We start from the raw sequence: 14,022 nt of genomic DNA on the forward strand, positions 1-14,022 counted from the left end.
GTCTTAAGAAAGAAATATGCAGGTTTATTGCATCTGTAGAATACTACAAAGGATACAGATCCTGACTTTGCATTAAAATTGTGCTCCAAAGGGCAGCTGTGGCTTTAATATAAATGACATAAATGACCAATAAGTCAAACACAAGGAGGTGTTATTGTTTGGTTATTCAGGCGGTTTCTTGACAACAATCTTTGCACATTCATTGCTTTCACCGTCATTGTACTGTATTCAGAGTATTTAATCAGTAGTCAAGACCCACCACATAATTCAATAGAGTCAAAACTGAATTTAAGGTTGTTTAGGTAAACCATATAATCTGTGAAAAATATGAACACTGTTTACAATTAAGGTCACTTAAATGCAAAAAATATAAGATTATAATCCATTTCGTGAAACAAGTCATCACTCTGATGAGAGAATATTCTGGTTCTGGGCTGATTATCCGGAGTTTTTGGTCATGTAGAGAAACAAATGGGTTGGGGACGATGTCTGCATCAACGCATTGTGACAAACTCCTCGGACGAGGTGGGGTGGATGGCGACAGTGTTGTCAAAGTCTGCTTTGGTCGCACCCATTTTGATGGCAACAGCAAATCCCTGAAGCATTTCATCACAACCAAGGCCCTGCATATGCAGGCCCACCACCTGCAAAGATGAGATGGTTCAAGTTAAAACAAACAAACAAAAAAAAAACCCCAGAACTTTGTGCATGAAAAGCAATAAAAAAAAAAAAGGTCACCAAAAACAGACATCCCGTACCTTCTCCTCCTTGCCCACACACACCAGCTTCATGATGCATGGGCTCCTCCTGCTCGTGATGGCGTGATACATCGGCGTGAAAGATGTCTTATAGATCTTTACATTCTCCTTTCCATGGGATTTAACAGCCTCCTCTGAGAGAAGAATATGAACAAGGACACATTTGTCATGCTGGTTTGGTTAGTGAAGCTAGGAATGCTGGGATATTTACCAAAATATCAGATAATAGAGAATGCTGAAAGTGAAATCATTTAGGATACAGGAGTAGTCACCTTCTGTGAGGCCCACGGTACCAATGGGTGGGTGGCTGAACACCACTGTGGGGATGCTGGAGTAGTCCAACTTGGAGTCCTTCTTGCCCTCAAACAATCTATGGGCAAGCTTTCTGCCTGCAGCAATGGCAACTGCCCCACAAGTAAAATAACAGTGAGCTTTTAATAAATTGGCTACGAAGCGACTTGTGTCGTTTTTGTTGTCTCCTACCAGGTGTGAGAAGAGCTTTGCCACAAACATCCCCAACAGCATAGATTCCTGGCCGAGAGGTGTTCTGGAATTCATCCGCGATGATGTGGCCTCTTTCATCAGTGTCCAGACCCTGGTAGACAAAAGGAAGAGCACACTTATAGGAGGCAATTTTTAACAAAATTTTTTTTTAATAAAAAACAAATCATTTATGCTTTTTCTCCCCAAATTCTTTGGCCAACTGATCCAATTATTTGACCTGCTTTTTGTAGAAAACTGGCTATGAAAAGTGATGGAGAGACTGAGATAATGTGGGTCACTGGAACATAGCTAGACTTTGTACCTTTACAGAGCAGAAAATAAATGTATTTATATAGTGGAGTGAAAATCCCACATGAAGAAATAATAGAAATAATTTCTTTTTTTTTTTTTTTTACCCCTCCAGGGTCTTTTGTGGCTCTAGTGTCCCTTATATGACAGCAGGCTGACAGGAGAGGGGGGAAGACATGCGGCAAATGTCATCGGGTCCGGGAGTCGAACCCGCGACGGCCGCGTCGAGGACTCAAGGCCTCCAAATACGGGTTGTGCTAACCGCTACGCCACCACGGCACGCCCAATAGAAATAATTTCTAAGCAAACCACCAGTTGCAAAGGGATAGGCACCTCTACTAGTCCCTCTGTTAACTGTAGGATATTTTAATTTTAAGCTTACTTTTCTTAGTTGATTAGAGTTTCTAGGAACTTCTAATTATGTCACTTAACCAAAAATTAACACTGAAATGGTTAACAAGAAAAAAAGGAGCAAACATTTGTTTGATTTTTAAGACACATAGGGTAAGCTGAAGAGGAATCTTGATAGACTACACATAGGAGAATGGACAACAATCACTCTCTATGCACACTCCAAACCTCTGAAATGTTATAGGAGAGAAATAAGTGCTGTCCTATTGGTTAAATTATATGGTACAAAGAATAATGCAAGCAGCTCCAACGGTGGTGGTGAAAGCAATTTTGTTCAAAACAAAAGACAACAGGATTTTCAGCCTGCTCCACATTACTTTGACACACGTGGAAAGCAAAACAGCACTAGCACTAAACTATATGACTACAGACAGGAAGTGCTGACAGTGCAACATCAGAAATCACCACAAGGAGTTATGTTGAGCCCTTTACTGTTCACACTGCTGACACACCAATGCTACGTCAGCTTTAGAAGTAACCTTGTGATTAAGTTTGCTGATGATACCACTGTTGTCAGGCTCAATTCAATCAACGATGAGGAGGCTTATAGAAAAGGGACATCAACTCACAGCCTGGTGCCTTATGCACAATCCAACCTTCAATACCAGAACACCATCAGTCTCACTGACACTGCCCTCAATTGGTCAAAATCTAAATCTCACTTACAGAACAGACCATGTTTCTATTGGCAATTCAAAGTCAAGCTCACAGTGGGGTTCCACAGGGGTCATTCCTTGGACCCACTCTTTTTACTTTGGCCATGTCATCCTCCAATAAGGAATTTCATTTCAATGCTATGTAGATAACACACATGTAAAAACTATAACAGATGCTCCACTTTCATCATCCATTGCATCAGCACTCATCATCTGTATGGATAGGACAACTTGGACCTCCTACACAGAATTCTCTCTCATCATTATTCACCAACTTTGAGATAGGTTTGATCCTTATCTCACTTTTGAAGACCATATCAAACACTGTTGTAAGATTCACTTTCCCTATTCACAAGAATGGCCAAGATTTGTCCCATGCTAAAGAGAAGAGATGCCTCAGTGCCTTATCAGAGCACTGACTAAAAACCAGAAGGTATTTAAATAAAATTACACACCATTGTCATGGTTTGCTTACTTTCATTTTTGCCATTTGGTATAAAATACCAAACCTTAAGATCAAGGAATGAATGGTTATTAAGCCGTTTTTCCCCTACAATCAAACTTCTGGATCAAAGCATGTGGAATGCACATTTAGTATTGATTTATCATTTTAAGCCCAGTTTCAACTTACCAATGCACATTTTTCACTGATTGTTTCTGTTCTTATTAAACAAAATGCTAAGAGGAAGATATGTGTGTCAAAAAGAATATATGTGAAATATCTTCTTCTTAGTATTCTTATGAAACATCGCTGTTTTATAAGAACTTTGTAATAAAAAGGGATGACAAAGTTAATTCATTAATCTATCAACTCTCTATATGTTAATATGATATTTTCCCCAATAACTAAATGCACTTTAAGTAAAATGTGTACTTTTCCAAATAAAAAAAGTAAGGCCTTCTTGAAATCTTTACCAGAACTGCCTATAAATGTGGCCAGCACTGCATGTGTAAATTGTTACCATGCTGCCGATGTTCAGCCCAGATGTGTTGGGCTGCCTTCCTATGGCCCACAAAAGGCACTCCACTTCCTCAATGGTGCTGATCTTCTCATCGTTCTTCTCTGGGTCTTTGGTAACAATCGTCACCTCAAGACCCTTGTCGGTCTTACTCACAGATTTCACCTGAGAGTTCTTCCACAGGTCGATGCCGTTGTTTTGGAGTTCTTTGGTACAATTTGCGCTTATGAATGCATCAAAGTTTCTCAAAACCTACAGAGAGAGCATTCACAACTTGTAGCACGGTCATAGATTGTAGAAACATCACTGTTTCTGTTTCATAAGTTTGGTCTGTTTCTTACCCCTGTTTGTCGAATAACAAGGGATGTTTTGGACCCCAGGGTGGCTAGGATGCCGGCCATTTCTACAGCAATATAGCCAGCGCCTACAATCACACTGCGCCTAATGAGGAAAAAGATTTTTATTTACAGATAACTACTGAGGCCTAAAATCTTTTTAAAACATATAAAACCTTACTTTGGAAGGGTTTCAAGTTCAAAAAAGCCATCACTAGTAATGCCAAGACTTGCACCTAAAATTAGAACACAAAAATGTTTAAATGTGAAATTCCACATCTTCAAAACAAGTTCTCATCACCATTCCAACCTGGAACTTCTTCGTCACTCAGAACAGAAGGCTGCCCCCCGGTGGCTATGAGGATATGAGGCGCCGTCAGTTTTCTACCATTGACCTCCACGGTGGGCTCAGGGTCATCTGTAAACCTGGCGAAGCCTTGAATAGTTTCAATTTTAGCCTGGAAAACATCAGACAGAACTACAACATGAGGCCATGTTACATTTATTCATCTTTTTATTATGGGGGAAAATAAAAAAAAAACCAAACAAAAGAAAATAAACAACAGATGAAATAATTCTAACTTGCCACAAAACTGCAGCCTAAACATTGACAGAAGTTAAACTCACTTTGTCCAGGTTGTTGCGATAAATGTGGTTCAGGCGAGAAACGTAAGCGTCCCTTTTGGCCTTAAGAGTCCTGCAAACATAAATAAATAAGTTAGTTGCATAAGACACAAAACACTTTGTCCTGAGAAGTTTATATAACAAATCAACCTTTGAGAGAAAACTGAATTTAGAACACTTAAAGTTTAATCAATCATTAACATTTTTACATTAAAAAAAAGTTTAATTAACCCTTTTTTCTGTGAAGTCAAACAGTTCTGAATCAAAGGCTTTTATAAGCTATAAGAAAACTGTTATGTTTTCTGGCATATATATATATATAAGAGCTTTTCACTTTGACCTGATCAAGAGTGTCTGCTTTTGAAATCTGATATCATTATTAATAAACCTGACAAGAGTGATTTTTATCTAAGCAGTCCTTTGCACTTTTTTTTTTTACAACAAAAAGCTAATTGTGCAAATCACCAGAAACCATTGATTAACCTTTTTTTTTTTTAAATAAATGGGTGTGAAATGGTTTGATTACGGCGATAAAATGGAAAAAGAAAAAATATGGTTTCAAGTGACCTGGAACTTGTCAGATATTAAGTTAGAAATGAAGGGTGTGTATTATTCTCTCTGAACACGTCTGGTTTAATTTATTAAACCTCTATTAGTGTCGCATGTTTCCTTAGAGGTTGGAAGGTTTTTTATTGTAAGGCAGTAGAACAGTAGCTTATAATCCAAATGGAACGCCTGTTCGTCTCAGACATGAATGTGAATAAAGGTGGAGGTTTGTGTTCATGAAATTCTTTTAAAACCTGTTGCAACTACATATTTGCACAAACGTTGACTTCTCTGTTCCTTATGTTGCAGAGTAAAGAATCAATGATAGATTTCTGATTTATATTTCTCATGCTATCTTTCTTTTTTTGAAGAAAACCTTCAATTTTTTTTACTTTTCTCCACCCTACAATGTAATTTCCATAAACAGCAGTGGAGTTGAAATGGAAGCGTATAGACACACCTTAAGTTTGCTCAAGTCGGATAATAACACTCCTTACATAGACCTTTCTTTAACGGTCATGATGACTCAACTAAGCTCTGCTCAAACAGAGAAGTGGGCAAAAAAGACAAAAAACAAAAAAACAAAAGAGCATTCGAGGGAGGAATTGTGCCTGTGAAAGAACACTGATTTCTTTCAAGAACTTCCCTCCAAGCTTTCAAAAGAGCTCATTGCAGCTGACCACAAAAATTGATCCAGAGACAGAACAGACAGTCAAACTTACTCCCAACTGAAATGAACTTTTTCAGTTGCAAAGCCATAATCGCTGTGATCGTGCAGATACTCAGCATGAACTGCTGCATTCCACATAACCTGTGAAAACACAGAAAAATGGTCTGATTTAAAATTCTTCCGACTATTAGTCCAAACATGACCAATCACATGAGTAAGAGAAATTAACTACCTTTTTAGGAACACATCCAACGTTGACCTGGGAAAACATTAAAACACAGCATATAAATGTAGTGCAATCTGAGTAGACCATTTCTAAATGCATGTGAAATGTAAAAGACAATATCTTTAAGCAATGTAAATTTATTTACACTATAATGTACTTTAGAGTTTAAAGAACAAGGATTCAGTGTCGGCTTAAAGCAAAACTGGACAGAAAAAAGGGAATTATATCATGCTATAAATCCAAACCTTCAAACATAGGAGTTTATCAACTATGTGGAAATCAGATTAAAAAGTATAGCAAAAACTATGTAACATCCATTAATTATACAAAACAAACAAACAAAAAAGGAAGTGAATACAACCTGTCTTAGTTACAGAATTAGCATGTTGTTGAAGAGCTTTTAAATAAATTAGCAGAGGCACTTCTAAACCTAAAAGCAAAGCAAACAAATAATCTAGAGCAGGAGTCTGGACTTTTCGACTTTTGAAATTTTAAATAAATGTACATATAGCTGAATAACTGGCATTCCTTATTAAATATTAAAGTTAATAAATTGCTATGCTATTTATTTATGGTGACTAACCTACAACCTTCACATTGTAGGACAAAAAGGACTACTCTACCCACTGCCACAGTCGAGCCTTAATGTTAATTAATTAAACTTAATGTTTTTTGGGCAGTTGGATTGGGGTGATGAAATAAAATAAACTGAATAAGAACAGGGAAGGAAAAAAGTCTATTTGAGTAATTACTATATTAAAAATAATGAGCAAAAGAAACAAGCAGCAAAATAAAAGTTCAACTTCTTTACTTAGAAAACAGAAACAGCTTCCACACTATCATTTAAAGTTCTCACAGTTGACTTGTTATAGTAATTTATTTAATGGCAGAAAATATAAGCAAATTCCCTCAGGTTAATTAAGATACCATGTTTTATGATGGGTTAGAGAGAATGCTAGATAAAAAAAAGAGAGAAAGCAGAATAACTTCTTATTACTACTAACATTCTTAATCACTGTGTTTGGATTGTCATCAGTCAACAAAAATGAGTCCGGAGAGTTCACATTTACCCTGGTGTATGTGTGTTTGTTTGTTTGCTTTTCATTTTTACTCACGCAGGTACCTCCGAGTTTGTGGCTCTCGATCACGGCGGTGTTCGCTCCGAGTTCCGCCGCTCTCCGAGCCCCGGCCAGACCTCCAGACCCGCCGCCGATCACCAGGAAGTCGAAGCGGGTCGTCTCCGCTGCCGATGCCCGGTTCGATGCCATGCTGCGGCGGACAAGTTCGTGTCTGCGAGGAGTGGAGAGGATTAGCTTTCGGGCTGTGGACCAAGTCGAAGCTTTTACAACTGCTATCTGGCTCAAGAATATTGCCATAACCAGGAAGCTGTTTCAGGGGAACGAGGTAGGGACAGAATGGGAGGGTCAAGTGAAAGCCTCTGCTGTGTCATTGTGACTTGCAACAATGATGTGCAAATCCCAGAAACAGTTTCCACAATACACATGGTGAGCCTCACATGGGCAACTGTACGGGGGCTATTATAACAAAGCAGGCATTGTCTGCTGCAACTGTTCGATTAAATTTACAGCTGCGGTGGAAATATGCTAAAACCATTGGATATTCATTAAGCAGACCTATAAACTATCAGAAACATGTAGCTAAACTCACCTCCGCAAAGACACACACAGTAACCTGCGAATTTTTAAAAGCTGCATGCTCCAATATGTTTACAAGGCATTTTGATCCATGTCAGCGAAGGTCACAATGGGAACGTGGGAAGTCTAAAACCGCACACAGTAGGGTAACTGTTTGCTCTATAAATCTTTACAACCTCCAGATAGATAACGGTCTATTCGAGTTAATTTCGGTGGAAGCTGCCGACAGTACAGCGTTCCTCCTTAACAGCACGTTGTTTTGTCGTATATTTAGGTCCTTACGTAAATTCTACGCTGATTTGTGAATTGCCAATCTTTAGGAATCGCACTAGCGCAAGTCAGCCTGTTGTCAAGGTGACACAATTCAGACAAAAGAGAACCGTCAAAGTAAAAGACACTTCCTGCAAATACATTAAAGCGTTTGTCACTAAACTCACAATAAATATGATTTCTGTCAACTTTATAAACATTTATCATCTCAACCATAAATATTCAGCTTTCTCAGTTATACATTTTAGATCACGATGCAATTGAAAAACATGTTATTCAAAAATCCCCAACGGAGATTAAATGTCAAATTTTTATTTTAGTTTTTAAAATACCAGAACTTGCGCGTCTTTAGAGTTTTTTTTTAATCTGTCTGACTACCTCAGTTCTAAATATCAAATCAGATATAGTAATGATCAGTTACTTAGTTATTAAATCTCGTAAAATAAAATATTGTTTTACTTTTATTTACTTACTTTGTACATTTACTTGATTGAAAATGTAGCACCACCTGAGTACCTGAGTACAATAATAATAATAATAATAAAAAAAACGCTTCCCACTTCTGAGACAAAAACTTCAAATATAAAGTTAACGTTCCATGCTCTTAATTTGAAAAGAAGACAAAATTATTTCCGGAATTGTATCCAATTGCTAGCTTTAGACAGCTAAAGACAAGCTAACTCCGGGGGGGGGATCCATTTGCTGATGCGTTAAAATCACCCCGATCGAAGGTATTTTCACTGCTTTTACGATCTCTAAAACTATGTGACAGACCATAAACTGTTTCACTACAGTCAAATTAGATGCATGCTAGAGACCTGACTCATTTGAAAACGTAAACATTGGGAAATCGGAGCGTCGTCCGGGAGAAGCTCCAGTTTGACAGGGAGGGCCTTTTCCTTACGTTCAAAGCAGGCTAGCTCCTGGCTGCAGATAGAGAATGCTAATAGAAATACATGCTTTCAGTCTGATTAACTTCCCGATTACCGTAAGGATGTAATGATTTATAATTTTGTGGATAAATAGCTGCAGAAAATGCTGCAATAGCTGTATGTGAGGGGGAGGGGCTTCATGGGCCTCCTCTTCAAAGAGGCTGTCGTGTCTGTAAGGTTCACTGAGTCCTGGAAGTGTTCAAGCTCTCTCTTTTCATCTGCTCCATACAGGCAGGGACTCCTCATTCATTTCTACATGACTGCAGCAGTGTGAACCTTCCTGTGGACCAAACCCTGGATGTCAGGTGAACATCAATCAACTTTATGGAGTGAAGAACTTCAGTTGTTATTGGCGAGACCAAATGACCAGTGGAGTCCACCATGAAACCTGTGACCTATCAAAGCATACCGTCATCTGTGAATGGTGTCCATCCAAACATGGCACTAGAGCGTCTTTTGGGCACATCAAAGGTGATGTACTGTGAGAAATGTGGATTTACAGCCACAGACCCTGTGGCGTTCAAGACGCACATGATCGAGCACGGGACAAGGTTTTACTGTTTTTATTGCAATGCCATGTCCTTCAGTGAGGCGGAGCTGAACGAGCACTTGAAGCAGCACACGTCAAAGTATCCATTCAAATGTCTCCACTGTGGACAGGGCTACATGAGAAAGAGGTGTATGATGAAGCACATTGACCGTTTGCATAGTAACAGCATAAATCAAGGACCTGCTAAGTCTGGCATGACAAAAGCTCCGCCCGTTGCTGTCTCCAGTGCCTTAAGAAGTGCGCCCACTGCTGATTCACTGCTGCCGCTTCCTCCTCGACCTGTCATCCGGGTGGCTGTGCCGACCCCAACTGCACCTGCTGTCAAATTGGGGAAAACACTGGACACAAACTTAACCAACACCACTAATAACAACACAGAACGCTTGCCTCATTTAAATGGACTCATTCAGCCCAACAGGGCCCTTACAGTGTCTCTACCAGAGGAGGTGAACATTCCTGCTGGCTGCTTGGTGGAACTTGTTGAGGTGAAAACTGTTAATGGGACTAAGGAACTGAAACTGCGGCTCATCTCACAACAAGAAAATGAGTCTGTGATAAAGAACACAAAACCCGCAACTCTCCAAGAACCTGGTCCGGAGAAGCAGTTGTCGTCCACACTACTTCACCCAAACACAATGAGGTCAGTAAGCACTAGCATGTGCACAGGCAGCAGGAAGCAAAGCGAAACAAAAACAATGGCAAACGTCGGCGTGAACCCTCCGAACAATCCAACGAATGTAGTAACTAAAGAGAAGGTTGTGCTGAAGAGGCCTTCGACGGAAATTATCAACCTGGAGTGTGACGCGGTCATCCCAAACAAAGTTTCCAAAACCATTCTCACTCCTGTGCGGGAAGTAAATACTGGGATTAGAGTTACACAGGCGGCACCTGTAAACCACGTCTCCTCGTCTTCAGGCGTCATGTCTGGTAGAGGTCCTATCAGGTTGAATGCTGGCCTGCATCCTGTCACTGTGGCAGCTAAAGTTTCTCAGAGGATTGTGGATGAGAGGAATAATGCAACTGTGGATCTCTCTAAGAGCATTCCACCCAGGAGGTTGTCCGACACAAATAATGTTCAAGAAGTGTCAGCACCTGTGAAGCTGGGAGCTAGGGAAGTCCGCCTCAAGAGCAACTCTGCTTCTAAAGAAGACATAGATGTAGTGTGCTTGGATCAGCAAAGCACACCAGCTTCAAAGTCTTTAAGATCTCATGTTCCTCAAGCCATCAAAGTGAGATCTGCTGTTCTAGTCAATAAAGACAATCTTGCAAATCAAACTTTTCCAATAAAAAGCAGTCTGATGAAAAGTTTATCAATAAACATCCCCGTCCTATCTAATCACACAACCCCTACAATATCGACCTGTATCCAGGACGTTGGATCTAAAAACATAGCAAAAGATGCAGATGTCTTAGAGCCTCAGAGGTTCCCAGTCATCTCCTCTGTGTTTTCGTTAAGCGAGCAGCCAGAGGAAAGCCAAGGTCCAATTGAACCTCTGGTAATGGCTCTGAGAGGAATAGTGATGCATAAAAAACAGAGCACAAGTCAAGATCAGATCAGAAACGGCACAGATGAAAGGCTTAAGGCGCCAGCGTCAGGCCGGTGCGTCCAGCAGGCTGAAAAAAACGGGGTCTTCACCTGTGATGTGTTACTCACAGAGAAGTCAACTGAGTGTGTGACAGTAAAAAAGGAGGTTAACCTGCAGCCACCAGCATTGACACAAAGCAACATTCACATCAAGAAGGAAGAAAATGGAGCAAAGATAGGAGACACTAACAAAAGCAGCCACAGTCCTGATTTAACGCCTTCCATATGTGAAGATCCAAAGCCTGCTTCACCTGTGGAGAAAGCAAACTCTGTGGATAAAGTACAGCAAGCGGGGAAAGGCAAGGAGGCCGAATCCTCCAGGTTCTTGACCATCTCTCTTAAACGGGTTCAGGTTGGCATCTGGAAAAAAAGCAAGAAAGGACTTAAGGTTCGAATATCCAGAGACAAACCTCAGCTACCGGCAGGCAGCCTCGATGACTGTACAATTATCTACCCCATGCCGCTGAAGGAGGACCAGCTGGTCAAGCGGCCAGGTCCGAACCAGCCGGTGGTGGTGCTTAATCATCCGAAGCCCCGGGCTTGTGTGCAGAGAACAAGGACGGACTCTTTTTCAGACATGGGAGCCTCTGACGCGACTCCAAAGTGCCAAATTTTAAAAATGAGGCTAAGCAAAGGGATCGGACACAGCTATGAAGTGATGGGATGTACTGTTAGAGACTTTCCCTGAATGTAGTGTTCCATCTGTGGACAGGAGTGTACATTTATTATAAAAGTAGTGTTATCTTTGAAGTCTCACAAAATATTAAGGCGGTTATTTTCTTAACGCAAAAAATATGGACATCAATGTTGTAAATTGTGTTATTCTGAATATTCAAGTGCAATGCAAGTTGATGCTTTTATGCCCAGGAATTGGACTGTGTGCCACTGTAGATTCCGTCAATTAATACAGAGTTCTAAATATTGTTCAAGAAACCCGAAAATCCGTTTGAAGTGTTATTAAATGTATTTTATTTAAAACCAGTTTTTATCAGTGACGTTCATCTGACGCAGACATGCAGCAACATGAAAATGGTTGAATTACAGGAGTTCATGTTACCTTTCACACAGAATATTGTGGAATATTCACATGTTTGTTATTCAGCATTGGTAAAATACAAAACAACCTGAATCCAAATATTCAAATCAACAGAGAAGTTATAAATATATCTGAACAATGTTTTTTTTCATTGATGATGTTTGAAATTGCTACCATTAGAGTCTGTGAATTTTGTCCAAAAAGTTAACATTTTAACATGCCAAAGGTGACATGTTTTCACAGTTCAGGCACTCCATGATAATTTGTGTGTTTGGGAAATATTCTGTGCTTTTCAAAAGGTCATAGGTCACTGGCGAGTTCATCAAATGAAAAGCCTAAATGAGAGCACTGCTGTAAGGTGTGAAAAGTAAAATTTAGACATAGACTCTTTTGTATGTTTGTTTTGATGCTTGTTTGGTTAAGTTAATCATCACTGGGTGTTACAGGTGGAAGCGTTTAAGAAGTACTTTTGAACGTACGAGAAGTGTGACAAGAAGTGTAATAGTTGTGTTTTATAACTTAAGTGTTTACTACTCTGTCATCCATTCATTGATGGTAGCATTTTGGGCGTCGCCAGATGACATGAGGTGATTGAAGGCCTTCGTGACTTTAGGGGAAAGTAATAATTTAGACTTAACACTAGTTAGGATGGAGGTAGATGTGGTAGAAAAGGAAATGAATGGCTGGATTTTTTCCTCTAAACTACCAGGTTAAAAGTCTCGATCATAGTGCATTACTTTATCTTACCATGTGTGAATATACCATAAAGGCTCTTGATTTTTGTGGACATTAACTAAACAAATCCCTTACTGTTTTAAGTTTCCCATCTTATCTCAAGCAAAAGATGTAAAGTATGACAGAGAAACTGTATGAGGAATAAATAGACCCACGTGTTTATTTTTTAAAAAGCTTTTTTTGTCTTGATGATGATAAATGTAATTATTCTTGAGTATTCCAAACCTGTTGTATATATTTTCTCAACATTTTAACTTGCATAATCTTTTGACCAGATCATTTTCAGACTGTATTGCTTCTTATGGCAGCACTATGACACCTGTTTGTTATATAATCCTGTCCTACAAGGTGCTAGACCAATGATTACATTCATAGTTTTTGGTTGCCCACGGACGATATTTATGGATGTTTTCTATTTCTTTTTTTTGTTTTTATTTTTTGGTTATGTTGGTCATGTTTGTGTAAATAGACTTGAATATATAGACCCTATATGTATGTAAAATCAAATAATGGTGTTCATACTAAATAGAGAATGGCCACCACCTCATATCCCTCCTTACGCTGCAGTATCTGAAGCTGCTGTGCAGTCACTGTTATAAATTATTTCAGAGTCAGAAACATTTGACCTTGCCTTTACATTACTTCTCATTTGTGCTAGAGTTAATCATCATGTAGTCCAAATGTGTTTTTGGTTTTTATACATGCTCAGTGTTCATTATTATTGTGTTTCATCCTTTTATAACAGTTGTGTAACTCCATCTTTTCTAATAAAAACATGAGAAATATATTAAGAACTGAGATGTTCTGTTTTCCTGTGCAAAAATGTGTTACATCAGCTTTTAATTAACACTGTTTGCCCCCTCCAACACACTACACTGTTTGCAAACACCAGGCATGAGCTCTAGAAATATCACAGTTAATGATGTACAGAAAGCTCGCATAGACTGGTGAATCAGTGTTCATCGGTGCACTTAATGGCTTTTACTTACTCTAGGAAAATAACATAACTTTAAAATATAAATTTAATCCCTTTTAATTTACATGGGTGTGGTGATAAGTGCGAATGATGTCAAAATATGGTTGTGAAAATGTAAATCTAGAAAGATTCCAGCTTCTCAAAAACCTTTGAAAACATGCCTAGGTCAAATCTCTGAATTTTCTTCTGACATCTTGTGCAAGGTTCCTCAACTGTGGGAGGTCTTGATTGCAGTTAGCAAAAAGTAGAAGTGCACAGGAACATTACTTCAACATTCCTTTATTAGAAATGAAACCCGACGACTGA

At 39.2% G+C, this 14,022-nt stretch overlaps 2 protein-coding genes across 4 annotated transcripts; one reads left to right on the forward strand and one right to left on the reverse strand.

Annotated features, from left to right (window-relative positions):
• Positions 1-3: 3 nt before the first annotated feature.
• gsr (glutathione-disulfide reductase) lies at positions 4-7,907 on the reverse strand. 3 transcript variants are annotated; one of them, XM_005802075.3, is made up of 13 exons: positions 7,646-7,907; positions 7,093-7,267; positions 5,984-6,010; positions 5,804-5,892; positions 4,539-4,608; positions 4,222-4,369; positions 4,093-4,147; positions 3,918-4,017; positions 3,580-3,828; positions 1,242-1,353; positions 1,031-1,162; positions 759-892; positions 4-644 (listed from the first exon to the last, which is right to left on the reverse strand). In XM_005802075.3, exons 1-13 carry the CDS (start codon positions 7,690-7,692, stop codon positions 495-497), a joined length of 1,488 nt encoding a protein of 495 aa, XP_005802132.1. In that variant the 5' UTR covers positions 7,693-7,907; the 3' UTR covers positions 4-494. The 3 variants fall into 3 exon arrangements, with proteins under 3 accessions (XP_005802132.1, XP_014325385.1, XP_023183904.1); XM_014469899.2 differs by lacking the exon at positions 7,646-7,907 and having other exon boundaries at positions 7,093-7,386; XM_023328136.1 differs by lacking the exon at positions 7,646-7,907 and having other exon boundaries at positions 7,101-7,187.
• A 641-nt stretch (positions 7,908-8,548) lies between these two features.
• znf518b (zinc finger protein 518B) lies at positions 8,549-13,531 on the forward strand. The gene is made up of 2 exons (XM_023328952.1): positions 8,549-8,633; positions 9,066-13,531. Exon 2 carries the CDS (start codon positions 9,216-9,218, stop codon positions 11,655-11,657), a length of 2,442 nt encoding a protein of 813 aa, XP_023184720.1. The 5' UTR covers positions 8,549-8,633; positions 9,066-9,215; the 3' UTR covers positions 11,658-13,531.
• The last annotated feature ends 491 nt before the right edge of the window (positions 13,532-14,022 follow it).

The sequence above is a fragment of the Xiphophorus maculatus genome, chromosome 23 (assembly GCF_002775205.1).
Source record: "Xiphophorus maculatus strain JP 163 A chromosome 23, X_maculatus-5.0-male, whole genome shotgun sequence".
Classification (NCBI taxonomy): Eukaryota; Metazoa; Chordata; class Actinopteri; order Cyprinodontiformes; family Poeciliidae; genus Xiphophorus; species Xiphophorus maculatus.